Source organism: Antechinus flavipes, chromosome 2, assembly GCF_016432865.1.
Source record: "Antechinus flavipes isolate AdamAnt ecotype Samford, QLD, Australia chromosome 2, AdamAnt_v2, whole genome shotgun sequence".
In the NCBI taxonomy this organism is placed as follows: Eukaryota; Metazoa; Chordata; class Mammalia; order Dasyuromorphia; family Dasyuridae; genus Antechinus; species Antechinus flavipes.
In genome coordinates this window covers 683,542,038-683,569,826 of record NC_067399.1, presented here as the reverse complement: position 1 = coordinate 683,569,826, position 27,789 = coordinate 683,542,038, and the positions used below count along the sequence as shown (strand labels likewise).

The window sequence follows — 27,789 nt, the reverse complement described above, 5'->3', positions numbered from 1 at the left end:
CACCCCTCCCAGGTGGCCATGATGCACCTGTGCTCACTGGGGTCACCCCTCCCCTCACTAATTTTTCCTTCATTTTGATCTGTCCAGTTTCCCCTCTCGTGCTCCTGGGTTCCCTCTTGATTCACCCCCGGGTGACTCAGGTCCTTCCCTTCCACAGGGCCTGTTTCTCCAAGGGCGTCCCAGAGACCCCCGATCCTGCTCCTTGCTCCCTAATGGTTGTTACCCCTTCAGGAACGTTTTGCAGATACCCCTTGAGGGGAGGATCTGGGGGAAGGGTTGGGTGGGCCAAGGCAGGGCCAGCCCCAATTTTAGGCAGCCTTTGTTCTGTTCGGTGTTCCACGTCACAGACATCCGGGTCCTAGCCCAGGGAGAGTCAGGGGCCGGGGCCGGGGGAGGTCGAGATGGGGGGTCCTTTAAGAGTCTTGGCAGTTTAGAACAAGGCCCCCTCCTTGGGCAGGGCAGGAACATTCTGAGGGGGCCGTTGAGGCTGGCAGTTGGAAAGGGGTCTTGTGAGGGAGAGGACCGGAGGGAGGGCGAGAGATGGAGGATGGGAGGCAGGCGGGTGTTGGGAACAAACTGACCGAGCCGGGTGCTCCGTCCTCGGCCTCTTGCACAGGTGCTCGCCACGGGAGCGAGGTGCAGAGCGCTCCCCGGGCCCCTTGCTCCATTTGGAGGAGCTTGCTTTAAGGGGAGGCTCCTGCACCGGCGCCGGCTCTGAATGGGAATGGGGCTTCCTCCAAAAGGCTGGGCCGGCCCTCCCCCGCTCACGTGGGGTCTCCCTTATCTGTGGTCTCATTCCTCCCTTCTCCCCTTCTGTGGGGCTTTTACACAGACTTTTTCTGGCTCCTCCCGCTCTAAATCTGTGCTCCTCCTATCGTTTCCTTTTTAACTTAGTCTTCCAGAAGGAGAAAGCTGGGAACTAAGCTCTGGGCAGGCCCGTCACCGGAGGGAGGTGGGGCCGTAGGGGAAAGAAGGGCTTTGGGCGGGGAGAGGGGACTAGCGGGAACCGACAGTGGGGACACTCAGCCTGGCTCATGGTTGGCACTTAATAAATGCTTGTTGAATTGTATGTCCGGCTAGGAAGAGCCCATAAGCCCTGGGAACTAGAAGTGGCCTTGCCCGGGCAGGACACGGCCGGGGGCAGGACACGGCCGGGGGCAGGACAAGTCTGGGCAGGACACGTCTGGGCAGGACACGGCCGGGGGCAGGACACGGCCGGGGGCAGGACATGGCCAGGGGCAGGACAAGTCTGGGGCAGAACACGGCTGGGGGCAGGACACGTCTGGGCAGGGCACGGCGGGGGGCAGGACACGTCTGGGCAGGGCACGGCCGGGGGCAGGACACGTCTGGGCAGGACATGGCCGGGGGCAGGACAAGTCTGGGCAGGACACATCTGGGCAGGGCACGGCCGGGGGCAGGACACGTCTGGGCAGGGCACGGCTGGGGGCAGGACACGTCTGGGCAGGACAGGCGGGGGGCAGGACATGTCTGGGCAGGACAGGCGGGGGGCAAGACACGGCCGGGGGCAGGACATGGCTGGACAGGACATGGCCGGGGGCAGGACACGTCTGGGCAGGGCACGGCCGGGGGCAGGACATGTCTGGGCAGGACACGGCCAGGGGCAGGACACGGCTGGGGGCAGGACACGCCCGGGGCAGGACATGGCTGGGGGCAGGAAGGCCAGAAAGAAAGCTTTTGGCTAATAAAACCACGATCCCCTGGCGAACGGTGCTCCCGGAGGTTTTTTCTTGTGCCGAAGGCCCGGAGCCCAGAACAATGACTTCCCTGCAGTTTGGTGCCACGTCCTCAATCTATCCTGAAAACCCGAGGAAGGGTCCCCTAAGCCCTGGAGGCTCGGCCCGGGGCCAGCCCGGTTTTCTCTTCTCTGGCGCCCCCGGCCCCACGGCTGGGAGGTGATCCTGGGTTCTTGCTGGCTTTGCCAGTGGAGCCAGGAGCATAGGCAGGTCTACCAGGTGTGAAAGGCTTCAAGTACAGGCCCTGTGGTGGACTGGGTGCTTCTTGTCCAAGACCCAGCCTAGCTAAGTGCAGAGGGACTCATCACCAAAGCGCTCGCCGGCTCTCCGGCCACACAGGCTGCCCGAGAAGGCAGGCCCCGAGCCCATGCCAGAGGGTGACAACCCGTGGCCCCCCGGCTGTACGGGGGACCCTCTTCCAAACACTGTAGAGACTGGGGGGGCCTCGAACCCCAAGGGATGGAGTCCCTGACATTGTGTCCCCCCCGGGAAGTCCCGATCCAATCCACATTAATTTTGCTGTGGCGGGCAGGGGACCCAGAGCAACGGGGGCGGGTGGGGCCTGTTTGTCCCTCCCCAAGTTTGTGCCCAGAACACCCGGCGGGCAGAGCGCGCGTCCTGCGCAGTCACCCGCCCTTCGTGGTTCCCAAGTTCTCAGCCCTGGCCCAGAAAGCTCTGTCCGGTCTGGCCCTGGATGGCGGGGTCCGGCCCGAGCCAGCAGCCCTCCCTCCCTCCCAGCCCAGCCGCAGGGGGCCCAGATGCCGAGACTCCCGGCCTCTCCCTCCGGGGCCCGCGCAGACCCAGCTGATGGCGGGGGTGGGGGACGCACCTTTATTAGAAGGGTTGTTTGAGGGCCTGAGACAGGTGAAGGCCGGGGGGTGGCGCAGTGGGGGAGGAGGGGGCACGGTGCTCCCAAAGATCCCATGCAAGAAATAGGGCGAGTGGGCCAAAGAAGCCCAGCTGGGGGGGGGGGCTTGGTCCAGTTCATCGATCGGCGGGGACACGGGGTCTGCTCTAGCGCTAGCATGCATCGGTAGCGGACTACGGAGAAGGCTCGCTCGGCAGCCGGGCTCGGTGGCCATCACCGGCGAGCTCACGGGTCCTAACGTTTGCCTGGAAACGGGCAGCAGCGGGCGCTTGGCAGTGCCCGGCTGTGGCTGCCAAGGCCTTAAGGCCAGGCCCTGGAGGGCTCGATGGTGCTCTGGCAGTGTCCTGGCTGGGGGCAGGGCTGGGGGTCCTGCCCTGTTAGAACAGAGTGAGGGTCATTTGCCGGGCAGGGGCACGCCGGGCAGCAGGCATGCTGGGCAGGCTCCCGGGGGCCTGTGGGGGAGGCTACTTAAGGGTAAAGAGTGTTTCAGTTTTGTCTTTGTGTCTCTGTGCTCAGCCCAGGGTTCAGCCCATGGCAGACGCGCGGTCAATGCCCAAGGAGATGGAAAGGCATTGGACGAGGGGCATTTAGGGTTTGGTGCCCAGCCCATGCCCAGCGGGGGTCTCTGAAGCAGCTGCCTCCTCGTGCTCTTCCTTGGAGGAGGAAGGCGGGCAGCAGCTGGCTCCGGCTCTGGGGGCCCGGCCAGCGCCAACTCCCGGGGCTGCCTTTTCTCGGGCTGGTGGCTCACACTGGGACCCAAAGTGCTCAGAAAGGAAGGCCTACGGTGGGGAGAAGGGGCAGAGCAGGGCCCTTCGCAAGGGGAGTTTAGTAGGTGGCCAATGAGAAGCGGGGCCGAGGGCCGGCGCGGCCTCCCTAGGATAGAGATGTGATATTGGACCGTCCTCCCGGAGGAGCCATGATCTTCTGGGCCGGCCTCCGGGCAATGTGGTCATCAGCTTGAGAGCCTGCGGGAAAGGAAGCAGAGATTGCCCACACGGCCAGGGAAGCCCGACTTTTGTATGGGCAGGGGCGGGCTGAGGGGGCTCTGGGGGGCGGCTGGGGCTTGGAGAAGGGCACATCTAGTGAAACATCCAGACCTCTGCTGCTGACTGCACCCAGGCCACAGGGTGGTGCCCCCCGTGGGTGTGTGCCCCCCATGGGTGTGTGCCCCCGTGGGCATGTGCCCCCCATGGGTGTGTGCCCCCCATGGGTGTGTGCCCCTGTGGGCATGTGCCCCCCATGGGTGTGTGCCCCCGTGGGCATGTACCCCCTGTGGGTGTGTGCCCTCCGTGGGTGTGTGCCCCCCATGGGTGTGTGCCCCCCATGGGTGTGTGCCCCCGTGGGCATGTGCCCCCCATGGGTGTGTGCCCCCCGTGAGTGTGTGCCCCCCATGGGTGTGTGCCCCCCGTGAGTGTGTGCCCCCCATGGGTGTGTGCCCCCCGTGGGTCCCCTCAGGCTCAGGTTTCCACTGACCAGCTGCAGGGTCTAGTACACTGGAGATGGAGCCGGGAACAGACCCACCACGGCAGCCCTTCGGGTTCTCCAAGCCAATCCCCAGTCACCCGGTGCCCCCCGACGCCACCCTCACCCCTGCTCCCCGCGGCCCCGGGCCGGGCACTCACCGGACAAGCTAAAGCCAGACTGGTGCAGGTTGCGGATGGGGGGCACGCTGATCTTGCCGGGGCAGGAGGTGATCCTGGAGGCCGGGGCTGGGGCCGCTGCCTTGGCTGACACAATCCCATCCTGGACGGGCCCGTCATAGAGCCCCCTGGGCACGCCGTGGATCTCGGCCAGCTGGGGGCAGGGAGGGCAGAAGAGAAGGGGAAAATAAGGGCCGGGCCGCGGGCTTCAGCCACCCCCTCTGAGAGGGCGCGCAGCCATCCTGGGCATGAGCTTCCCCGGGCGCTGGGGCCGAGAGGGCTGAGCCCAAGGCCCCCGGAGAGCCCGGCTCCGCCGGAACCGCTCCTTGTCAAGGGAACAAAAGCCCGAGTACTTCTCACCCCGATGCTGAAGGGGAGCCGGCGGCCCTCCTCGTGCCCGGAATCCCGGGGCATCTGGTCCCCGCCGGGCCAGGCTCCCCAGTGAGATCCAGAGTTTCTGCACAAGTAAGAGAGCGTCCGTCCTCCGACTTACTCAGCTGGAGGAGAGCTCCCGGGAGACGGGGATCCAGCCCCACATGTGAGCGGAGGTTAGGACTCTGGGGAGAAGAGGCAAAATGCTTCCCCAGGGACCTCTATCAGGGAGCCTGGCCCCGACGCCTGCACTGCCGGGCCCCCGAGGACCCGGGCCCATCCCATGCCGGGCTCCTGACAATGTGTTCTGAGGCCGTCGCCCCACGTCCTCCCAGGGGGCTCTTCCCTTCCCCTCGCTCCCTGCGGGGGGCCCTGACCCGGCCCGGGGCCTGCTGCGTCAGCCGCTTACGGAGGGGGGTCCGAAGTCGGGCGGGCTCCCCGGGGCCCCCTCCCAGACCTGAGCCCCACGTAGCAAGAAAGGAGAAGGGTGGGGGTGGGTGCACACCCCGGAGGCCCAGGGGGTGCCCACGATCCGTAGTTTTCACTGAATTGTGCCAAGTGCCCCCGTGCCGTCTCCCCAAGCGTGTCCACGACCGACTTCAAGGCTTTGGAGGACGGGGTGGGTGCTCCCTACTTCCGGGCATGGGGATCCAGGCAGGTCCAGGAGACAGCCCTTGCTCACGCGGGCGGTCCACGGAAGGACCGTGCCCTGAGGAGAGCTGGGGGATGCGGGCCCTGGCAGCTGCTGGCAAGGTCCCCGTGCTCCTCGCCCCAAGAAGGGCGCAAGGAGGCTGGCAGCCGTTCCCTCTCAGGCTGCTTTTTGTGTGAGGAAGCGATAGAGAGGTAGGCCCTGGGCAGCTGGCACTTCCCGGGCACCGGGGAGGCAGCAGGCCGAGTCTCCCGGGACCTTGCCCAAGCTGAAGCCCCTGGGGAGGGGTGGGAAGGAGCCTGCCAAAGCAGGGCCCCCGGTGCCCGCCTGAGCCCGAGGGCCCCCGCCGGCTGCCCTGACAGGGAAGATCTTCCTTACATCAAGCCTCAAAGTGCTGTCCAGCCTCCTCCTGCTGGGGCGAGCTGGGCCGGGGGCCCGGAGCCCTGGCCGAGAGGACCGTCCACGGACACGCTGCTCTTACCCGTCCCGAACCTCCCCCCTCCCCTTCCTTCCTTCTCCGGAACCCTCCGTCCCAGCTGGGGGGGGGAGAATGCTCCGCTCCCACCCGACTTTCCCCAGGGCCATCGCCGCCGGCCCCGAAGCTGCCCCGAGAAGGCTGCGCGGCCCAGCGAGTGAGGAGGGTCCGAACGCTCCCACCTCCTCGGCCGCTGACTCTTCTTTGCACTCTCTCTGTCTCTGTCTCTCTCCTCCATACCTTTATCCACTTCTCCAAACCTCAAGGGAGGAGGGAAGGTTCCAGAGCCGGGGGCTCCCCTCCCTTCCTCCGGCCGTCCTGGGTCCCTTTTCTGTGGTTTATACGGAAATCGCCCCCAATGCTCCTGCAAACACCCTCTGGCTCTTGGCTGGTCCAGAAACCTCTGCCCCTCCCGGCCAAGTGGGGGGAGCGGCTGCTAGGAGACGCCGCCCTCCTACTTCTCCCCAGGGACCACGGCGGCCCCATAGCTCGGGAACCGTTCCCCCCGGGGGGCAGATTCATCACTCACAGTCCGAGGATGAGCTCTCAGCTTGGCCAGGGGAGCCCCCAGAGAGAGGGGAGCCCCCAGAGAGAGAGGGGGCCCCCAGAGAGAGAGGGAGCCCCCAGAGAGAGACGGGAGCCCCCAGAGAGAGAGGGAGCCCCCAGAGAGAGACGGGAGCCCCCAGAGAGAGAGGGAGCCCCCAGAGAGAGAGGGAGCCCCCAGAGAGAGAGGGGGCCCCCAGAGAGAGACGGGAGCCCCCAGAGAGAGACAGGAGCCGGGGCTAGGAGGGAAGCGCCCCCCGGGACCCTCGGGCCTCCGACGCCCCATCCCAGCGGCTACAACCTGAAGCATTCTCTGTTGGGTTCTCCGGCCCGAGGGAGGGGAAGGGGGGCTCCCCAAACCCAGATCTTTGCTGGAAAAAGGTCTCCTGCTTCGAGTGTCGTTTTCTCAGATAAATCCATTTCTTGGGCCCCTGGGGGGACGTCCCGGGATGCGGGGAAGCGAGGCGCAGCCCCCGGGACCCTCGGCGGGCGCCGTGAGCCTCTCCAAACTTAGCTAGTCTGGTCCTTGGACAGTCGACCCCCGCGGCCCCGAGTCGCTCCCGTGCGAAGCCTCTCCCACGGCGGCCGAGCCGGTGCTCTACTTCCATAGACTCTGAGCAAGCGAGGGCACTGCCCGCGGCGTAGCTGAAGATGGCAGGAGAAGAGTTAACAGACGGGGGGCTTATGACAGAATCTTCGGGAAGAGTAGGTTGGGAGAGCAATCATTCACGTATTAGTAGGAAGTCAGTATCTATTCCTTCCGACAAGCAAGTGAGAACAGACTTGAGAGTTGCAAAGGATCCCAAGTACAGGGAGCTCACTGATCAGTACCAATGGGGAGGGAAGGGACCGCGGGCACTCCGGGGAAGGGTGGAGAGAGCACCAAGATGGGAGCTTAAAATGGCCATAAAGCAGATGGCAGATGCTGGAACCTGGCAACGGGCGCCGAGGAGCTGGGCCGGGGTGGAGGGATCAGAGGGGGAGGAACGGAGGGCGCCGCTGCCCTCGAGCGATCGTCCACACTGGCCCGGGACGGCTCCTGGGACCCATAAGCCCTAGGTAGAAAGAGGAGAGAGGAGGGAGAAGAAAAATAGGGAGATGATAAAGAAACAAAGACCTCGGGGAGGGACGAAGGCTCAGCTCGGCCCGGCCGGGCCCGGACAAAGGGAAGCCCGGCCCTGGGTTCAGGAATCTGGTTTCCCCACAGAGGGGGCAAGGTCTCCTTTCCTTTCCTCCCTCTCAGGCCCGATGCTGATGGATTCCATCTTTGTCTCAGTCAGCGCCATCAGCCTAATCCATGGGCTTCCTCACACGCCCCAACCCGCGCGGGACGGCGGTCCTCCAGGGTTTTGCTCGCTCACTCCCTGGGTCTGCCCGCCGGGGACCAAGCACGCAGCCCCCCAGCCCCCGAGGAGCCTGGTCCGACGCCTGCACAAGCTTGGCCAGGCCCCGGGTCCCTGTTCTCCCTCCTCCCTAACTGCCCTCCCCATAAAATACACTTTGACTGCCTTTCCAGGAAGCTGGGCCAGGCCCCAGACAGCCCGCGGGGTGGGCCCGGCCCCCTGGAAGGCCCCGGCCCCTGGGAGTCTCCTCAGTCTGAAGGTCACAAACCGAGGGCTGAACTTCTCAGGGCCCCGTGGGCATCGCCCTCTCCTGGGCCTTTGTCTCTTTGCCTTTGTGTCCCTTACTCCATTTGAGAAAGTGAGGATGGAGACTGGGGGCACCCCAAGAGCCCCACCCTTGATGATTTCAAATCCAAATGTCGCCGCCAGCATTCTGCCCTCGCCCTCGGTGTGTCCGTCCCCGCTCCCGCCTCAGCACTGCCCACTTTCCCGTGCTCCAGCAGCAAGCGGGAGTCAGAGAACCACGAGCAGTTAGTCCCCAAAGCCAGAGGGGACAAAGCTCTTCCTCCAGGGAGACTTTCCCTCCTCCCCAAAGGGCTGGCCTTGGGAAGCGCCCACCCAGGCCAAAGCCCCTCCCTGGGCTCTGGCTCCGACCCACTTCCTCCCCCATTTCCTAGGGGTGCTGGGCTGCCAAACACGGGGCACCCCCCAGCTCCTGCAGAGCTGCCCCGGACTAAGGCAGTGATCCCCGGCCCCAGGCTGCCCCAGGACGGGGGGCTCCCAGCTGCTGCGTCCTCCTGGATTAGCCTTTAAGAGCCCAAAACCACATCTCAAAGACCCCCGTGAAGATGGCATGAGAAAAGTTAGCGGTAGCTCCAGCCTCTGGAGAGGAGGGGGGTGGGATGACCTTCCATCCGGAGAAGCCTCAGGAGGGGAAATCCGGGGGGGGGTTGTCCTGGATGGGGGATCCTGGGAGGGAGCAAGGCTCCCATTCCACCCCTGCAGGGCAACCCAGCTCGTACTTCCCCAGCCCTGGGGAGATGAGCCCCTAGTGAACAGTACAGTGGAGGGCAGAGCAGTGGGAGGGCAGGGTGGGGCGGTGGGGGTCACAAGCAGGGGCGCCATCCCCGGGGGGGCACAGACAGGGGCGCCATCTCTGGGGGGGCACAGGCAGGGATGCCATCCCTGGGGGGGGGCACGGGCAGAGGCACCATCCCCGGGGAGGCATGGGCAGGGGCACCATCCCTGGGGGGGCACAGGCAGGGGCACCATCCCTGGGGGGGCACGGGCAGGGAAGCCATCCCTGGGGGGGCACAGGCAGGGGCGCCATCCCTGAGGAGGCACAGGGCAGGGGCGCCATCCCTGGGGGGGCACAGGCAGGGGCGCCATCCCTGAGGAGGCACAGGGCAGGGGCGCCATCCCTGGGGGGGCACGGGCAGGGGCACCATCCCTGGGGGAGCACGGGCAGGGGCACCATCCCCGGGGGGTCACAGGCAGGGGCACCCTCCCCGGGGGGGCACGGGCAGGGGCACCCTCCCCGGGGGGGCACGGGCAGGGGCGCCATCCCTGGGGGGGCACGGGCAGGGAAGCCATCCCTGGGGGGGCAGGGTATTGCCAGTTACAAAGCACTTTATAGGGCTTTACAGACACTGCTCTTCAGATGGCATTACCTCATTGGAAGGAAAGGCTCCAGGGCAGTCTCTGACAAAAACTAAGGAGGTGAGAGAAAGACAGAAGAAGATGGCCATGAGGTCCGACCTTGGACCTTCAAGGTCACACCGAAGGGGGCTCCTGCTCACTCCCACAAGCTCCCACCGGCCCCTGCCCCTGGGGCTCCCCCACGTCCCCGGGGCCAGAGCGTAGGCTGCTGGTCCCAGCCTCCTGGTTATCCTGAGGAAGGGCCCTCCGGAGGAGTGACAGCCACAGCTTCTCCCTCCCTTTGCTGTGCTACTGTCCCCCAAAGGCCCTGAGCGAACTGGCCTCGGGCCCCGGGGGAGCCTCGAAGCCTTGCTGGGCCCTGCCCTCTGAGGGGGCCGCTAGTGAGAGCCCGGAGCCCGGCCTGAGCGGCTGCAGGAATCCGCAGAAACTAGAAACCCAGGCTTCGCCAATGTCGTTTCTCGAAAAGCTCAATGCAGAATATCCCCATATTCCCGGTGAATGAGAATGAACATCTCCTAAAACACATTTATAACAACGTCGCTGATTTGACAAGGAACCGGGGGATCTATTTTGAGAAAGGGGAGAGCGAATTCTGGTGGCTCAGATGTTCTGGGGAGGGCAGGCTGGCACGGGCACGGCCCTCGGCTGGCACGGGCACGGCCCTCGGCTGGCACGGGCACGGCCCTCGGCTTGGGGGGGGGGAAGTGAGACGGCAGTTGGCACTTGGAGGAGGGGCCGCTCCTCGGAAAGAGAAAGGGGAAAGTGGGAAATAAAAGTTCCCTCTACTTTTCCCCTTAGTCAAGGCCCTTGAGGTCTAGAAGGAATTAAAAGCCGGGTGGGTAAGCAAAGAACAAAAGAGCGACTAGGATGGAGAGAGGCATTTTGTCATTCCAGGAGCGTTTCTGTGCAGCAGCCGTGCGCAGAGTTCTGGGCGCGGTGTCGGGGAAGCGAGCCGGCCTCTGAGCTCTGGGGCTGCGCGAGAGACTGGCGTCCGTTAGAAATGGAGAGGAGTTCCGGCTCGCGGGCCGAGGGAGAGGCCGCTCGTTTCTAGGCTTCCAGGGAGGGCGGAAAGAGTGAGACGCGGGCCCTAGAGCGCCCGGGGAGGTCCGTCCATGGCCGAGCCCACTGGGGGCGTCCCGGTGGGAAACGCTCCCGAGAGAATCCAACCCGCGAGCGCCCTCGACGGAACTCCGCCATTAACAGTTGGCGAGAGAGAAAGGGGCCGCAATCCGGGCCACCGCGATGCTGCCGAAAGGAAAATTTAGGGAGACGGAGTGGCATCCGCCGTGATAGATGTGGCTGGGCCGGCTTCTCTCGGTCTGAACGTGCGAGGATGGAAAAGGACGGAGAGATGGAAGCAGTGACAAAAAGCCGGCGTGTCGGGGTGGGAGGAGGTGATGGAGCGAGCGTTAGGCGGCCGGCTATTGGCTTCATACAGATCTCTGCTCAACATGACGGGAGGGCGAGGACCAAGAGGAGGCTGGCTCCAGAAGAAAGGGAGGCTGCAGGAGGGAGTTTGGACGGCGTCCTGGCAGCAGCTCATCCTCAGGACCTCCCTGAGCTTCACAGCCGTGGTGAAGCAGGGGAAAGTGGTACCCGTACCCGCCCAACAGCCTGACAATGGTTTTCTTCCCATGTCCACCTTGATCCGGAGTACCACCTCGGCGGGAGCACCATCTCAGAGGGACTGCACCACCTCGGAGGGAGCACCACCTCGGTGGGAGCACCACCTCAGAGGGACTGCACCACCTCGGAGGGAGCACCACCTCAGTGGGAGCACCGCCTTGGAGGGAGCACCACCTCAGTGGGAGCACCGCCTCGGAGGGAGCACCACCTCAGAGGGAGCACCGCCTCGGTGGGAGCACCACCTCGGTGGGAGCACCACCTCAGAGGGACTGCACCACCTCGGAGGGAGCACCACCTCAGTGGGAGCACCACCTCAGTGGGAGCACCACCTCAGTGGGAACACCACCTCAGAGGGACTGCACCGCCTTGGAGGGAGCACCGCCTCGGAGGGAGCACCACCTCGGAGGGAGCACCACCTCGGAGGGAGCACCACCTCAGAGGGAGCACTGCCTCAGAGGGAGCACCGCCTCGGTGGGAGTACGCCTCAGAGGAAGCCCCCCAGTGGGATGTTGCACCTGGCCCCCCGGGCCCTCTGTCTCCTGTGGGTCGCTTCTCCCAGCTCTCCTGGGCACTGGACACAAGTCTGGGATCCCGAACTCCCACGTGCACCATCTAACTGCTATCGCATTCAGCCTAAGAACCTCAGCTCTCAAGACAAGACAACATGATTTTGTGTCGTCCTCTCTCCCCTCCCCTGGATTTGTCCACCGGTGGCCCGTCCCTCTGCAGACTGGACCCGATCCACCTCTGTAGCCTTAGTGCTCACAACTGTCCCTGGTGTGACGTCGCCTTCAGCCCAACTTGCGGAATCATGGAACCCTAAAACTTGGTTTTTTAAAACAAACTTGAAATTTATTTTTTCAATTTGGAATTTTGTCCTCTCACTCCTTCCGTCCCCGCGTTTTAGAAATATGGATAGTCCAGCAAAACAAACTGCCGAACGAGCGCTGCCCAGAGCCAAAGTGCAGCCGGCCCAGACCCTCCGAGGGGGAAGGGTCTCCTGGGGGGCCCCCGCTGCTTAGCGACCGAGAACTGCCGCCCCCTCCCGCTCCTCATCCGAGTTCCATGGAACTTCAGTCAGATCATGGAAACCAGGTCTTCCCTCCGAACGCTCGGAGGCCGGAGCCCTGAGTCCCTCTGATGCCGAGGAAGCTTTTTCTTACATCAAGCCTAAAATGCCTCTGCGGCCTCCATCCTTTGCTCTTTGTCCTTCAGATAAGATTGGGAAGGCTGCGGCCGGGCCGGGCCCCGCTAGGAAACGGCCCGCCGTGTCCGCTAAGCCAGGGGCTGGGGCGCGGAGCCCGGGCGCCCGGTCCTGGATTTGGCCCTAGGATGGAGGTAAAAGGCAGAAAGGAGAGAGGGAAGGGCGCCGGCCTGGTTATATTTGGTCACCACTTGGCCTAGGTGGGAGCGGGCGCCCGGACGGAGGCAGGGACCCGCACTTGGGACAGAATTCTCTTCGATATCCCGGAGCGGCCCCCGCTGCCAGACTACGCGAGAGTTTGGGGGCCGCAGGGGAGTTTCTTTTGGAAAGACATGAGGGTTAGAAACGGGATTAGGGTCCTGACCTTAAGTGCTGGGGTGGGCTCAGGGAGGTGGAGAACACTCGCACACCTGTCCCAAGCTGCCCTGGGCCCCTATTTCTCTCCTTCCTTTCTTCTCTTGAACTCTCCCATCCCAGTGGTGGGAGGCAGTGGGAACAGAGTCCCCAAGGGCCAATAGCTGGATGGCCCAACTGTGCTCTTTTCCTTGGGAAAAATTGCTCAGGGTCTGGCTCTTCCAATGAGCCTGCCTGAGAGGGCCACCCGGTGCTGCTCTGGGGGGAGGGGGTCACCCAGTGCTGCTCTGGGGAGGGGTCACACAATGCTGCCCCGGGGGGGTCACTTAGCTGCCTGAAAGGGGTCACCCAGTGCTGCCTGGGGGGGGTCACCCAGGGATGCCTGAGGCAGAGGGTCACCCAGTGATGCCTGAGGGGGGTCACTCAGCTGCCCGAGTGGGGCCAGCCAGTGACGCCCAAAGGGGGTCACTTAATGTTGCCCAAGGGGAGGCCACTCAGCTGCCTAAGGGGGGGTCACTCAATGTTGCCCAAGGGGGAACCACTCAGTGCTGCCCGAAGAGGACAACCCAATGCTGCCCCAGGAGGGCTACCCAGTGCTGCCCAAGGGGGACTACCCAGCACTGCTGAGGGAGCCACCCAGTGCTGCCGGTATCAGCCCAGAGCCTGCCCGAGGGGGCCACCCAGCATTGCCAGGATAGACCTGGAGCCTGCCCGAGGGGGCCACCCTGTGCCGGCGCCATTCTGGGACTGGCCCAAGAGGGCCCGGGAGCACTGGCTGGCCAGCAGGCTCCTGCAGAGAGCTCGGGTCCTCGCCGGGCAGGAGCGGGGAAGCCCGCTGGATCTCTGGGGATGTTAGACGTCAGTTTCTTTCTTCGGGAAGCCCCTGGGGCCTCTTCCTCTCCCTCACCCGGTTCTGGGTCTCGGTCTCAGCCTTGAGTCTCTGCTTGTTTTCTGTTCTCTCTCTGTCCATGCCCTTCTCCAATCGAGAAGGTGAAGATGGGGTCCCGGAAGCGTCCATCTGCCCTCAGCTCCCAGACGCCAGCTCTAGGATTCCAGGTTCAAAACCCCGAACTGCCATTGGCTCTCCATCTTCTCCGTCCCCGCTCCCGCCTCAGCACTGCCCACTTTCCCGTGGCTCCAGCAGCAAGCGGGAGTCAGAGAACCACGAGCAGTTAGTCCCCAAAGCCAGAGGAGATCCCCTTCCTTCCAGGGAGACTTTCCCTCCTCCCCAAAGGGCTGGCCTTGGGAAGCGCGCACCCAGGCCAAAGCCCCTCCCTGGGCTCTGGCTCCGACCCACTTCCTCCCCCATTTGCTAGGGGTGCTGGGCTGCCAAACACGGGGCACCCCCCAGCTCCTGCAGAGCTGCCCCGGACTAAGGCGGTGATCCCCGGCCCCAGGCTGCCCCAGGACGGGGGGCTCCCAGCTGCTGCGTCCTCCTGGATTTAGCCTTTGAGAGTCCAAGATCACATCTCAAAGACCCCCGTGAAGATGGCATGAGAAAAGTTAGCGGTAGCTCCAGCCTCTGGAGAGGAGGGGGGTGGGATGACCTTCCATTCGGAGAAGCCTCAGGAGGGGAAAGCTGGGGGGGTTGTCCTGGATGGGGGATCCTGGGAGGGAGCAAGGCTCCCATTCCACCCCTGCAGGGCAACCCAGCTCATGCTTCCCCAGCCCTGGGGAGATGAGCACCAAGTGAACAGTGCAGTGGAGGGCAGAGCAGTGGGAGGGCAGGGTGGGGCGGTGGGGGTCACAAGCAGGGGCACCATCCCCGGGGGGGCACAGACAGGGGCGCCATCCCCAGGGAGGAGCAGAGGATGGGGGGAAAGGGCAGAGAACCCTCGTCGCCTCCCCCCAGCAATAATGGCTGCCATTTACATAGCACTTTATAGTGCTTTACAGACATTGCTCCTTAGATGGCATTACCTCTTTGGAAATAAGCAAAGGCTCCAGGGCAGTCTCTGACAAAAACCAAGGAGGTGAGAGAAAGAAAGATGGAGACAGAAGATGATGGCCATGAGGTCCGACCCTGGACCTTCAAGGCCACGATGAAGGGGGCTCCTGCTCCCACAAGCTCCCACCAGGACCTCCTGCTGGGGCTCGGCTCTCTGCCTTCTCAGAACCCTCCAAAAGGTCCTGGAGCCCCCAGGCTGCCTCACCTCCCAAGTCAGAGCCTCCCAGGACCAGAGCACAGCTGGTCCTAACCTCCTTGTTATCCTGGGGAAGTGCCCCCTTCCTCCCTTTGCCCAAGGATTCACCCTCTGGTGGTCCAGCTTCTGCTCCTGAGCAGACTAGACTCGGCCCTGGCCCTGGCCCTGGTCCTAGCCGCCTACTCCAAAGGCAGCCTTGCTTTGTGTTTATGTTGTTTTATCACAGCCAGTGAGGGTTGTCTTCAAGGGAAGTCAGGGAGGTCTTTCCCAGGGGCAGGCGAGATGTCCTTGTGAAGCGTATGACAGGGAGCGGGGCATCTGGCACGGGACCCTTCCTCCTTGGTCTGAGGGGGACAGTCAGAACTTCCAAGGGGGTACAGAGGTGAGTGGCAGAAGGAGGAGGGGAGAGCCTCTGAGGAAGATCCTGCTTCTTTGTCCCTCTGGAGAGGGGAGGTACTCAGAGGAAGATCCCGCTTGTTTCTCCCTCAGAAGAAGATCCGGCTTCTCTCTCCCTCTGGGGAGGGGGGAGATCCTCAGAGGAAGATCCTGCTTCTCTCTCCCTCTGAGGAGGGGAGATCCTCAGAGGACGATCCTGCTTGTTTCTCCCTCAGAAGAAGATCCGGCTTCTCTCTCCCTCTGGGTGGGGGGGGGAGGGGGAGATCCTCACAGGAAGATCCTGCTTCTCTCTCCCTCTGGGTGTGTGTGTGTGGGAGATCCTCAGAGGAAGATCCTGCTTCTTTCTCCCTCAGAGGAAGATCCTACTTCTCTCCCTCAGAGGAAGATCCTGCTTCTCTCTCCCTCAGAGGAAGATCCTGCTTCTCTCTCCCTCAGAGGAAGATCCTGCTTCTCTCTCCCTCAGAGGAAGATCCTGCTTCTCTCTCCCTCAGAGGAAGATCCTGCTTCTTTCTCCCTCAGAGGAAGATCCTGCTTCTTTCTCCCTCAGAGGAAGATCCTGCTTCTTTCTCCCTCTGAGGAAGATGGCTTACAAATGTGGAGCAAGGTAAAGGAGCAAGGTGGGCAGGCTGAACCAAAAGAAAGAGGGTGACAAGGGAGGAGAGTGACGGCTTTTCCTTTTCAAACTTATGTCAAAGCAGAAGTTGCTAGATTTCTGGTGTTTGGCCCTGTGCCCCCAGGACCATGTTTTCTGATGAGGGGACATGAGCCATCGAGATAGAACAGACAGATAACCCACTTCAGGAAAGGCCTTCTGTGGGAGACGGGTAGAGGAAGAGATGGAGGGGAAAGGACAGAAGTGGCTGAGAGGCCTGAGACTCTATACTGCCAGTAAGATCAGAGGAGAGACCTCCAGAGCTGAAACACGGCTCATAAAGGCACCCCTTGGGGAGAAATCCCAATCCTGCACATAGTCAGGTGAAGTCCCGGCGAGGGCCGGCTCTCAGCTGCGGGGCAGGAAGGTTGCTAAGTGGTGGCAGGTCCTCTGCCCGCAAACACCCAAGGCCATGTCATTGATGGCCAAAAGCTACCCTGAAAGCTGCTTTCCTCGGGGTCAAGAGAGCCGAGTCGAACAGTCTCAGAATTGAAGAATCTCAGGATTGACATGACCTCAGAGGCCATCTTGTCCAACCTGAACTTGATGGAGATGGAGCTCGCTCCCTCCAAAGGCCCCCACAAGTGGTCGTTTGGTCTTTCCTCAAAGGCCTCCTGTTTTAGGAATTGTTACCTGTAAGAGCAACCCATTCAATTTCCCTAGCTCTCGTTTTTAGCAAGGCATTCCTTCCCTGAGCTCACCTCTGGGCCCTGGCCTTGGTCCTGAAAGTCTCAGCCCGGGAGAAGAAGGCGTGACCTTAGTAGTAACCATCCCTAGGATCTTTTTCATTAGACAGCAGACTAGGATGCAGGGGATGGAAGGAAGGTGGGCTGGGGGGGAAGGGGACAATGCTGGAACCTTGAGGGCAAGAAGGGGTGCCAAGTGGGGAGACGGACAGACGAGGGCGCCATTATTCTCTCCAAGGTGTGATCGGGGAATGGGAGGTCGGCAGGGATGGGATTAACATGCAAAAGGGGGAGAAGTGCCTTTCTGGGCGCAAGGCAGAGGATGGTTTCAAGGGGGGCATCAGGCATGCTCAGGCAGACATCCTTAAACATGGTGGATGACCGGGGCGGGGGAGCAAGGCCTCTCAGTTGGGACATGGGAGACATTAAAGACTAAAAGGGTAAGGAAGGTTTTCCTTACATCAAGCCTAAAATGGTCTCTGAAACTTCCAGTCTTCGTTGTGTAGCATGCAAATACGATTGGGAAACTCGATACGTAAAGCTGTTCCCGGCGCAGTAGATCCAGTCAAATGTGTTAGTGAACCCAGGCTGGGTGGCCCCAATGGGTCCCAGAATAGAGGTGAAAGTCAAAGTTGAGTTAAATTTGATCTACATCATCATCACCTGGGGGTGGGGCGGGCTGGGGGGAAAGGGGCAGTCCCGGCCGGCTGGGCAGGCCAGTGCCCACAGGGCCAGCTGGTTTTCAGGTGGGGTGACCTCTCTTTTGAAAAGAAAATGTTGGTAGCTCCGAGGAGGCCATATTAGGTGCCAACAGTCCTCCCACCGATGATAACCTGGGGCACTGCCACAGGATGAGCGTGGGTACCTCTCCCACCTGGCCCCCAAACCTCCCTTGGCCTCTTATTTCTCTCCTTCCTTTCCTTTCTTGAATTCTTCCATCCTACTTTTTGGGGCAACGGAGAAAGTCCCCGGAAAACAAGGCTCCCAGGGACAGAATCTCCATAGGGCCATTGACTGAATGGGTCCTGCTCGCAGCCTCGGGAGCAAGGTAGCCCACGGGCAACTCTGAAGATGTTAGTAGACTTCAGACTCTCCTCAGAGCTCTTAGTGTCCATTCCCTTTTTGGGTGGGTGTCTGTTTGCCTACCTGCCTCTGTCTCCCCTTCCTTTTGTTCGTGCCTTTATCTCCCTCATCCTCCTCTCCAGTCCAGTGAGAAAGCCAGTAGGATGCAGCTTAACTTCAAGGCCATTATGATTCCAGGATCAAAACTCAGCCAGCATTCCCTGTCCACTCCCCTTCCCTCAGCACTCCTCAGTCTTACGGGCCTGAGAAGCTGGCGCCCCTCCCTCAGGGGGCCTGTTTGCTGGCCCTGTCCAGCCTCCCAAGGCTTCCGTCTTTCCCAGTGCAGGACTACAGGAGACCCTGATTCCCTCCAGGGAGACTTTCCCAAGATCTCCCTCCTCCCCTCAGGGCTGGAAAGTCCTTCCCTGGGCTCTGGCTCTGACCCACTTCCTCCCCCATTTCCTAGGGGTGCTGGGCTGCCAAACACAGGGCACCCCCCAGCTCCTGCAGAGCTGCCCCGGACTAAGGTGGTGATCCCCGGCCCCAGGACTGGGGGGCTGGGGGCTCCCAGCTGCTGCGTTCTCCTGGATTAGCCTTTGAAAGCCCAAAACCACATCTCAAAGACCCCCGTGAAGATGGCATGAGAAAAGCTAGCGGTAGCTCCAGTCACTGGGGACAAGGGGGCTGGGATGACCTTTCGTCTGGGGAAGCCTCAGGAAGGGAAAGCCAGAGGGGTTGTCCTGGGTGGGGGATCCTGGGAGGGAGCAAGGCTCCCATTCCACCCCTGCAGGGCAACCCAGCTCGTGCTTCCCCAGCCCTGGGGAGATGAGCCCCTAGTGAACAGTGCAGTGGAGGGCAGAGCAGTGGGAGGGCAGGCTGGGGCAGGGCATTATAGTGGGGTCCCTGCATCCCCTGGGGGGAGCAAGGTTGGAAGTGTCTCCACCTACTCTTGGAGTTCCTTCTGGGCTCCCATCCCTAGGGTGGGGAAGGCTTCTAAGGCCCCGGTGGGATGCAGTTGGGGATTTGTGGGGAAGGGGGCCAAAGCTCCCGTTGGATGCAGTTGGGGATTTGTGGGGAAGGGGCCAAGGCTCCCGTTGGATGCAGTTGGGGATTTGTGGGGAAGGGGGCCAAGGCCCAGGTGGGATGCAGTTGGGGATTTGTGGGGAAGGGGCCAAGGCCCAGGTGGGATGCAGTTGGGGATTTGTGGGGAAGGGGCCAAGGCCCAGGTGGATGCAGTTGGGGATTTGTGGGGAAGGAGCCCAAGGCTCCCGTTGGATGCAGTTGGGGATTTGTGGGGAAGGGGCCAAGGCCCAGGTGGGATGCAGTTGGGGATTTGTGGGGAAGGGGCCAAGGCCCAGGTGGGATACAGTTGGGGATTTGTGGGGAAGGGGCCAAGGCCCAGGTGGGATGCAGTTGGGGATTTGTGGGGAAGGGGCCAAGGCTCCCGTTGGATGCAGTTGGGGATTTGTGGGGAAGGGGCCAAGGCCAGGTGGGATGCAGTTGGGGATTTGTGGGGAAGGGGGCCAAGACTCCCGTTGGATGCAGTTGGGGATTTGTGGGGAAGGGGCCAAGGCCCAGGTGGATGCAGTTGGGGATTTGTGGGGAAGGGGCCAAGGCCCAGGTGGGATGCAGTTGGGGATTTGTGGGGAAGGGGGCCAAGGCCCAGGTGGGATGCAGTGGGGATTTGTGGGGAAGGGGGCCAAGGCCCAGGTGGGATGCAGTTGGGGATTTGTGGGGAAGGGGGCCAAGGCCCAGGTGGGATGCAGTTGGGGATTTGTGGGGAAGGGGGCCAAGGCCAGGTGGGATGCAGTTGGGGATTTGTGGGGAAGGGGGCCAAGGCCAGGTGGGATGCAGTTGGGGATTTGTGGGGAAGGGGGCCAAGGCCCAGGTGGGATGCAGTGGGGATTTGTGGGGAAGGGGGCCAAGGCCCAGGTGGGATGCAGTTGGGGATTTGTGGGGAAGGGGGCCAAGGCCCAGGTGGGATACAGTTGGGGATTGGAAGTAGAAAAGCACCAAAAAGAAAAAAAGGGTGGGGGGAATAAGAGACAGGAACAACTGTGCTGGGGGCTAGAGAGATAAAGGGCAGTTCCCCTTCAGCCCACCTGCCACTAAGTGCTATGTTATTCTCTTGGAAACAATAGAAATGGTATAAGATCATTTGCAGAGTCAGGTGCCAAACAATAATTAGAAAGGCAGAAAAGCCTTTTCCTGGGGGTGAAAGTGGGAAAGAGAATAAGGGAAAGAAAGAAGGCAGGAAATTGGTTGAGACATATTTCAACAATCTCAAATTTGAAGAAAAATGTCCCTCAGAAGGCACTCTGATAAGCAGCTATTGGTCTCCACTCCAGCTCAATGGCCATCCCAGCTATCCCTGATGACCTCCAGTGAGAACCCTTCCCCCCCAGGCATAGGCCCATCCCAATTTCACGCGGCTCTGGCTTTTAGGAAAGTGAAACTTCCTTTGCCCTTGACCTCTCAAATAGCCCTGGGAAAGGTAGCCCAGGAAGGCCCTTCCTCTGCCTAAGGACTGCAGAAAATTTACTGGAAGGGGGCAAGCAGAAAGGACAAAAAGCTGCGGCCTCTGTGGCCTTGGAGGGAGTGACAATGGAAAGGGGCTCTGAGATTCTAGAACAGAAGTCAAATGTCAAGGGGAAGATGGGAGGGCAGAAATTATACCCCAACCAGTGACAATCTTGCTCAAGGAAGGCCGGCCCCCAGGACCCCACGGAGCTGGCGCTCCCCAAGCCAATCTGAATGTGCAGTTTGTGTTTTTGCTTGGGGGGGGGGAGAGGCTCCTTCCTCTCCTGGACTGGCCACCCAGCAGAGGGCCCACTCCGGCACTTTCTGCAGCATCCCGGGTTGGGTCTTAGAGACTGGGGGAGATGCCGGTGATGGGTGAGAGCTGGAGATGCTGCTTGTCCTGTTCCTGATTGAGGGTTGTGGGACAAAGCCCCACTGTCTAACCTGCTTGTTCTAGAGTTCAGTTTCTTTCCTTCTGAGGGGTCTGGCCCTTTTCGGACCTTCACCTCAGTGTTTGCAACCTCCTAGGGTGTTTCGGCATGAGATGGCGTGCACGCTATCCCGGAGGTGGGGTATAGAGGATGGGCAGTTCCCCTTGGGCGCGAAGTCTCTGAGACTTCAAGATGAAGGCCCACTGGCAGCCCCTCGTAACTTCAGACCTCCTGCTCAGTCATCTTTGAACTCTCCAAATTTTGACTCGTTGGCAGTTAACAAGTTTTCAGGGTCTTGAGACAACTGTTAAAAAAAAGCCTTTGCTGAGACGCTCTTACTTTGCTTCCATTCTAGCTTCTTTCCTGGGTGCCTGCAAACCTGCAATAATCCTAAAAGGGGGTCTTTGGGGGATTCTCGTTCACTCCCATTTCTGTTTTGGACAGCCCCGGGGGGGGGGTTGGCTGGTCTCTTAAGTCAGCTTCTGACCCACAGCAGAGCATGGGCCTTAGGGGCTTAATGCCCTAAGTACCCATCCAGCCGAGGCTGTCAGGCAGGAGGATGCCCGCTGTCCCTCTCCAGGCATGGCCTTTGGGAACCCAAGGTCCTGTCCCAAGGTCCCGTCCCAAGGACACATCTGAAGATGGCAGGAGAAGAGTTAATGGCTGTGCAGCCCCCTACTTAAAAAAGAAAATCGGTTTCTCAACCAAGTTTAAAGTCTAACTACTTCCCCCCTTAACATTCAGCTGAGACCAGCCTTAAAGAACCGAGTCTGAAGTGAAGTTCAAGCTGAATTCAGATGGGGAGATCTTGAGTCAGGGTCCTGTGGAATAAGGAGCCTGAAGAGTCAGTGAAGGCTTAGGATGGCCAGTGACCATCAGAAGATCCAGGAGCCTTGGGAGGGGGAGGGAAGAAGGGCTTTTCTGGAGGTAAGAGACACGGAAAGGGAAGTGGGAGAACACCCCAGTTAGACCTTACCTACCCCAGACTCTCCCCTGGGGCCCATCCCAAAGGCTCCATTTACCCTAAAGCAAAGCCTGGGGCTAGGAGGAGGAGGGATATTCAGGCTGAACCTGGCCAACACTCTGGGTGAGTCCCTACTGTATGTACTCTGCTTGCCTGAAGCACCCTCTGCTGGGCAAGAGCTTCCCGGGACACCTCGCCCCTGTCCAAGGTACTTCCTGCTGGGGGCTCTGTCTGCTATCTCCCCACCACCTCATCTGGATCCCCTTTCTGATGCTCCATGGGGGCTTCCAGCCCATCCCGAGACAGTCCCCTGAGCCCAGATGGGCTCGGCCTCCATCCTGGGACAGCCTCGACCAACCAAATGGACGGATCTCTGAAGTCAGAGAGTTTTTGTGTTCATATTCTCAGCACTGCAGTAGAGTGCCTGGCACAAAGGAGGTGCTGAATAAGTGCTTGTTGAGTAATTAATTGGCGGAAATGATCCCAGAGGGTCCCTTTGTTAGAATATTGAGTCATCATGGACAAAGAATCGACCACAAGTCCAGATTGCTGCCGCTTCATCTCTATGGATTTGGCCAGCCTGTCCTGGGAAGCAGCTGACCTGAGTCTGGGCTTGGGCCTGGTGCTGCTCTTTGGGGGGCACGAGGGACCAGGCAGAACTTGGGCTCCTGTGTCTGGGAGATTCTGAGGCTTCTGGGCTCAGACCAGAAATAGTGACAAAAGCTGCGCCCTGGCTCGCTGAAGCTCAGCTGGGAGAGCACATAGTGACCGACTTTGACAATATCCTTGACAAGTAGTTCACCCTTCCTGTGCCTAAAGCAGCCCACTATCTTTGGCAGGAAAATCCCCCTAAGACCGAGCCCGGCGGACCCCTTGGCAGCCGCCACTCACCGACCGGTCCTTCCACAGACTTTTGGGGTCAAGCTGCAATTTCTTCTTCCCCAAGAGAGCTCTCTTGCTCCCCCCCACACAATGGAAAATCATTTGAGTGAAGAACAACCTTCATAAATGGGAACATGAGTCACATTGGTGAGCAGTCAAAACTGGCTTAGCTGCTGATCTCGTTCAGATGGAAGAGGTGCTCAGGTAAAAGATCTATTGCTCAGCACTCAATTTTGATGAGGAAGAGTATGGATTACCATCAGGGAGGGCACACTCAGAGGGGCACTGTGATGTGGGCTTGGGATGATCTAAAAGCAGGCAGAGGGCAGGGGGCTGAGCACTGGGGGCCAGGGGAGTGGGGAGACAAGAAGAGCCTTTAAACAATGGAAACTGGACAGAGAAAGGGAGATGGAGTGGTGCCCAAGGGAAAGCTGGCCAAACTCCAACCTTGATGCTGGGGCATAAGGTGAAGCTCCAAACTTAAGAGGGGCCCTAGGCCAAAGAACATGTAGAACTGGGAGGGGGAGGGATGGAGAAAAACCTGGTCAGGGTATGGAATGAGGGCATAATGGACATTTCATTCTTTTCGGTTTCAGACTAATCCTCTTCCCCCCACCTTCATCCACTCCTCAATCTGACATCTACAGAGACCTGTGCCCGAGGAGGACCACGGGCTCCCGACCTAGCCCCGGTGTCCTCAATCTGACATCTACAGAGACCCGTGCCCGAGGAGGACCACGGGCTCCCGACCTAGCCCCGGTGTCCTCAATCTGACATCTACAGAGACCTGTGCCCGAGGAGGACCACGGGCTCCCGACCTAGCCCCAGTGTCCTCAGACATCTACAGAGACCTGTGCCTGAGGAGGACCACGGGCTCCCGATCTAGCCCCGGTGTCCTCAATCTGACATCTACAGAGACCTGTGCCTGAGGAGGACCACGGGCTCCCGACCCAGCCCCGGTGTCCTCAATCTGACATCTACAGAGACCCGTGCCCGAGGAGGACCACGGGCTCCCGACCCAGCCCCGGTGTCCTCAATCTGACATCTACAGAGACCCGTGCCCGAGGAGGACCATGGGCTCCCGACCCAGCCCCGGTGTCCTCAATCTGACATCTACAGAGACCTGTGCCCGAGGAGGACCACGGGCTCCCGACCCAGCCCCGGTGTCCTCAATCTGACATCTACAGAGACCTGTGCCCGAGGAGGACCACGGCTCCCGACCCAGCCCCGTGTCCTCAATCTGACATCTACAGAGACCTGTGCCCGAGGACGACCACGGGCTCCCGACCTAGCCCCAGTGTCCTCAATCTGACATCTACAGAGACCTGTGCCCGAGGAGGACCACGAGCTCCCGACCTAGCCCCGGTGTCCTCAATCTGACATCTACAGAGACCTGTGCCCGAGGAGGACCACGGGCTCCGACCCAGCCCCGGTGTCCTCAATCTGACATCTACAGAGACCTGTGCCCGAGGACCAAGAGCTCCCGACCTAGCCCCAGTGTCCTCAATCTGACATCTACAGAGACCTGTGCCCGAGGACCAAGAGCTCCCGACCTAGCCCCGGTGTCCTCAATCTGACATCTACAGAGACCTGTGCCCGAGGAGGACCACGGGCTCCCGACCTAGCCCCGGTGTCCTCAATCTGACATCTACAGAGACCTGTGCCCGAGGAGGACCATGAGCTAGTCCTGGAAGGGAATGCTGTCAGTCCCCCAAATCAGTGTGGGTAGGGGGAGACATGACTGGCCAGCAAAGTGAATGGGGGTATGAAATGTGTCCTCAATGAGATCCTATCACTCAAATATGCTCCCCTCTCCCACCAAGGCTCGATGATGGGATTCAAACTCCATAGACAATCTCTATTACGAGAAAACACTTGAGTTAAGATCCGGCTCTGGCGCGCTTCCCTGTTTAGCTGTGCCCTCTGCCACTTCCCCAGCCCCCAGAGAAGCTTTCTGGATTCAAAATGGCCACAGAAGAAAAGGGGAAAGGTCCTGTCCTTTCACCAGGGACCTGCAGCTAACTTCAATTCCCCTCGGAGATGAATGACCGTGCCCTTGGCTGAGGACAAAGGTTCGGCACCCAGCCCGCCCCCTGCCCCTGGAGAACACGTTCCAGGCATTTGGAGAGCTCGCCAACAGATCCCGGGGCAGCAGCAGGTGCCCTGGGGTGGCAGTGGGAGCTCCCCGCGGGCAGCAAGTCGGCCACTTTAGCCGATGAGAGCATGTAATGATGGCAGGGGCAGGAGGGGAGGGGGCATCGAGAGCCAGCCTGGTAAGGGCTGAACGGCGGGCGGAGGGATTTGCATTCTCTCCTATAGGCAAGCGTGCCGAATTCTAGATGGCGGGGTGAGGGGGTCAGACCAGTGCTTTAGGAAGACTATTTTGGCGGCTGTGTAGAGAGGGCAGATCAGAGAGAAGAGGCAGGAACCAGCCTCCACGTGGGGGCTATTGCAGAAGTCCAGGAAAGAGCTGGTGAGGGCCTGGTGTGAGGTGCTGGAGACACGGAGAGGAGAGTGGCAAGGAAGAGGGAGGGAGGAGGTGTGATGGAGCATTTGGCAACTGATTGGCTACAAGTGATAGAGGAGGTGAGATGGGGACTCCCAGGTGGCTGAAGGGGCCAAGAGGGGAGATGCTGAACAGCTGGGAGCAGGGCTGGGCTGGAGAAGCTCGGTTCCCTCCCACAGAGTCAGAGAACTTTGTCTCACAGTCCAAGGAGCTGGGAGAAAGCCCTTGGGTCCTAGGAACCCTTCCCTGTCCTTCAGTGCTTGGCTCCCTCGAGCTTGGGGCTGCTTTGCCAAAGTTAAGCAGCAGTTTTCAGGTCAGGTTACGAAATGCAAGAATTTCTCGTGGAAGACCCCTAAAAGACCACCTGGGCCAAGGCCGGCTTCTCGAGGACAGCTTGACTTGCTGGGAAGGTTTTCCTTACATCAAGACCCCCTTGACCTCAGTAGCTTCCACCCTCCAAGGCCACAGGACAGGTGCCTCCTGGAGCTATCAGCCTTGGATAAGGGAGTGTGAGCCTTTCCAGAGGCCTGCTATTCCTGGCAGGTTTGGATGAGGGCAAAGGGCAGTGAGCAAGAAGGCTCACCCTCTTCCTCAAGATCTACCCTCTTTTAATTATTATGGTCTAGGGCAGAGGTGAAAGTTGGAAAGGGCTCTCAAGGCAAAATGCACCTGGGGAAGCCACTTTTTTCCCCAAAGGCTTTGGGAATAGGGACCAGGTAGAACCTGAGGTTTCCTGGCCAGGGAAGGGGTGGGCATCAAGGTAGGGCCCTCTCCTGGTAGGAGGGCTCAGAGGGGCTGCCAGGCTGGGGCATTGCCCTTACATTGTGGTACCTCTCTTCCTCAGGGGTGCAAAACAGGGCAGGGCTTCTTGGGGGGGAGGAGGACAGCGGACAGCTTTCTGATCCCCTCTGATCCTACTGGGTCACATTCCCTCTCCCCCGCCACCAACTGCTCCGGCTATCCCTTAAACGATAGCCACAGTGCCCAGGGGATGCCTTCGGAGGCCTCTCACTCACTTTGAGGGTTCAAGTTCCTCGGGTCCAAGAGGATTATTCCTGCTCCATTTCTCCTTCGGGAGGTCCCGAGTGGGGCTGGCTTTCGCAGTCCCTTTCCTGGATGCTTTCCTCGGCCAGTGTGGCCGCAGAAGTGGGGGCCGGGGGAAGGCGTGGGGAGCGAGGTCTTCCCCTGACATTCTTCTCTCAGCAGCTTTGCAGGGACTTCTAGGTTCAGATTCTGCTTGCTCTCCATTCCTTCCCGTGCCCATTGGGCACCTTTCCTTACTGCCTAGGAAGCTGTTCCATTAGTCTTCTGGTAAATATAATTCTGGAGGGCAGGGCCGGGCCCAGACTCCCTCCTGCCCCCTTACTGAAGACCGGGTCCGCTTGGCAATTTCTGTGGAGGTGTCCCCAGTCTAAACCACAGCCATCTGGTTGGCTTGCCTGTGCTGTAGTAGACATTAAAGTGCTCCAAAGGCCAGGGTCGCCACGCAGGGAGAGTCCGATAGGGCCGCCGCCGCCCAGGGGACTTGCCCTCTCTTGGCCGGAAGCCCGCCCTCACAAAGGCCTCCCCCGGAGGCCTCTAGAGAGGGATTGCCATACCTTGGTTTCTTGGAGCCCTTGGGAGTCTAGGCCAAAGAATTGATCACCACTGACCAACCTATCCCTGCCAAGACTCTGGATGTGGCTGGCCCCGTCCTTGGACAGCAGATTCTGTCAGGGTTTGGGGTCCTAGCTTATGCCCCCTCCCCCAGGCGGGTGGGCCCTGCCAGGCAGAGCTTGACCTTGCTTTTTGGAAACTACAGAAAGCATCGCTGAGGATGGCACAAGGTACCAGTTCAGTCCACTGGGATCTCTTGGATCCCTCTTGATGGATTAATCTGGATGGATTAAAGGAGGATGTGGGTCGTTCACACCTCAGGGGGAAGGCAGATACTCTTCTCCTCACACCTCAGTGAAATCAGTCTGGAGGCTGGGAAGCTTCGAGCAAAATGGGGGATCAGTGCTGGGGGAGAGCGCCGGAGGAAGTCCGGTTCCCTCGGAAGGAAAGCAGGCTGAGGCAGGGCTCCACTGGGACTTGGTCAGAGCAGGGAGAGCGGTGGGCAAGGGTGAGGATCAAAGGGGGCAAACGTGGAAAACGTCTGCAGGAAGAGGGACGGAGAAAGGAGCAGACGAGAAATCGGCTGGAGCCTGGAGCTGAGGGGCAGGCGTAAGCCAAATGCACGGGGCTACAAAGGTAGGGGGGAGAGAGAGGAGACAAAAGTGGGAGAGGGAGGGAGGAAAAGAGGAGGAAAAGGAAGAAAAGGGGAGACGGGAGGAGCCGAGAGAAGAGATGGAGGGAGCGGTGGAAAGGAGCCGAGTGCCAGTGACACAGCACCCAGCAGTTCGGCTTCTGCTCCCTCCACCAATTACTTTCATCCTGAAGCGAATGTCTTCAAGGATGTGAAGTTTGAGCCTAGCAACCTGGGCTGCTCCTCTTCTTCTGTTCTTCCCGATGACCCGGCAGCTCCCAGCACCTTCCTGGTTTTGATCAGAGCTTCCTGCTCACCTCTGCCAAATCCAGACAAGTGACCCCAAAGAAGCTCCTCACTCTCAGACTAGTACTGAGGCTCGATCCCTAAACTACCAGAATCCTTCAGCAAAACAGTGGCCTCAGAGTACAGGCCCACTAGGGACAGAAGCCAATCAGTCAACACACTCAATAAACATTTATTAAGCGCCTATTATGTGCCTGGCACTGTGCTGGGCACTGAGGATACACAAATGAAAAAGAGACAGTAGCTTCCCTCAAGGGCACTCTACTGGCTCCAGTACCATCTTTCCTTAGCCTTAAAAGCCTAGTATCATACAGAAACGCTGACCCCAAACGGAAATTACTCCTCCATTCCCTCATTGTTGGAATATTCAGTGACCATGATAAAAAAAGTTCATAATCTGGCAGTTATCCAGCCAATAATGGTCCTTTTCTTGATTTGGTCAGTTTGTCCCCATCCAGATTTAACCAAGCCCCCCGCCCCCCTGTAATCCTCCTAGCTCAGTGGGACCTCCTAGAATTTGCCACAT

General features: G+C 60.4%; 1 protein-coding gene and 1 long non-coding RNA gene across 4 annotated transcripts in view; one reads left to right on the top strand and one right to left on the bottom strand.

Moving 5' to 3' along the window:
- Window positions 1–2,566: 2,566 nt before the first annotated feature.
- Window positions 2,567–27,789, bottom strand: part of DPYSL4 (dihydropyrimidinase like 4) — a 74,876-nt gene continuing 49,653 nt past the window's right edge. Inside the window, exons 15-16 of the mRNA XM_051973880.1 lie at window positions 4,245–4,416; window positions 2,567–3,587 (exon numbers count right to left, since the gene is read on the bottom strand). Coding sequence (XP_051829840.1) covers window positions 3,496–3,587; window positions 4,245–4,416 — 264 coding nt within the window. The 3' untranslated portion in view covers window positions 2,567–3,495. The remainder of the gene's footprint in view (window positions 3,588–4,244; window positions 4,417–27,789) is intronic.
- Window positions 18,487–20,224, top strand: LOC127552223 (uncharacterized). 3 transcript variants are annotated; one of them, XR_007951297.1, is made up of 4 exons: window positions 18,487–18,653; window positions 18,742–18,785; window positions 19,138–19,182; window positions 19,271–20,224. It is a non-coding gene; the product is annotated as an uncharacterized LOC127552223 (long non-coding RNA). The 3 variants fall into 3 exon arrangements; XR_007951296.1 differs by lacking the exon at window positions 19,271–20,224 and having other exon boundaries at window positions 19,138–19,256; XR_007951298.1 differs by lacking the exons at window positions 19,138–19,182; window positions 19,271–20,224 and adding an exon at window positions 18,917–19,003.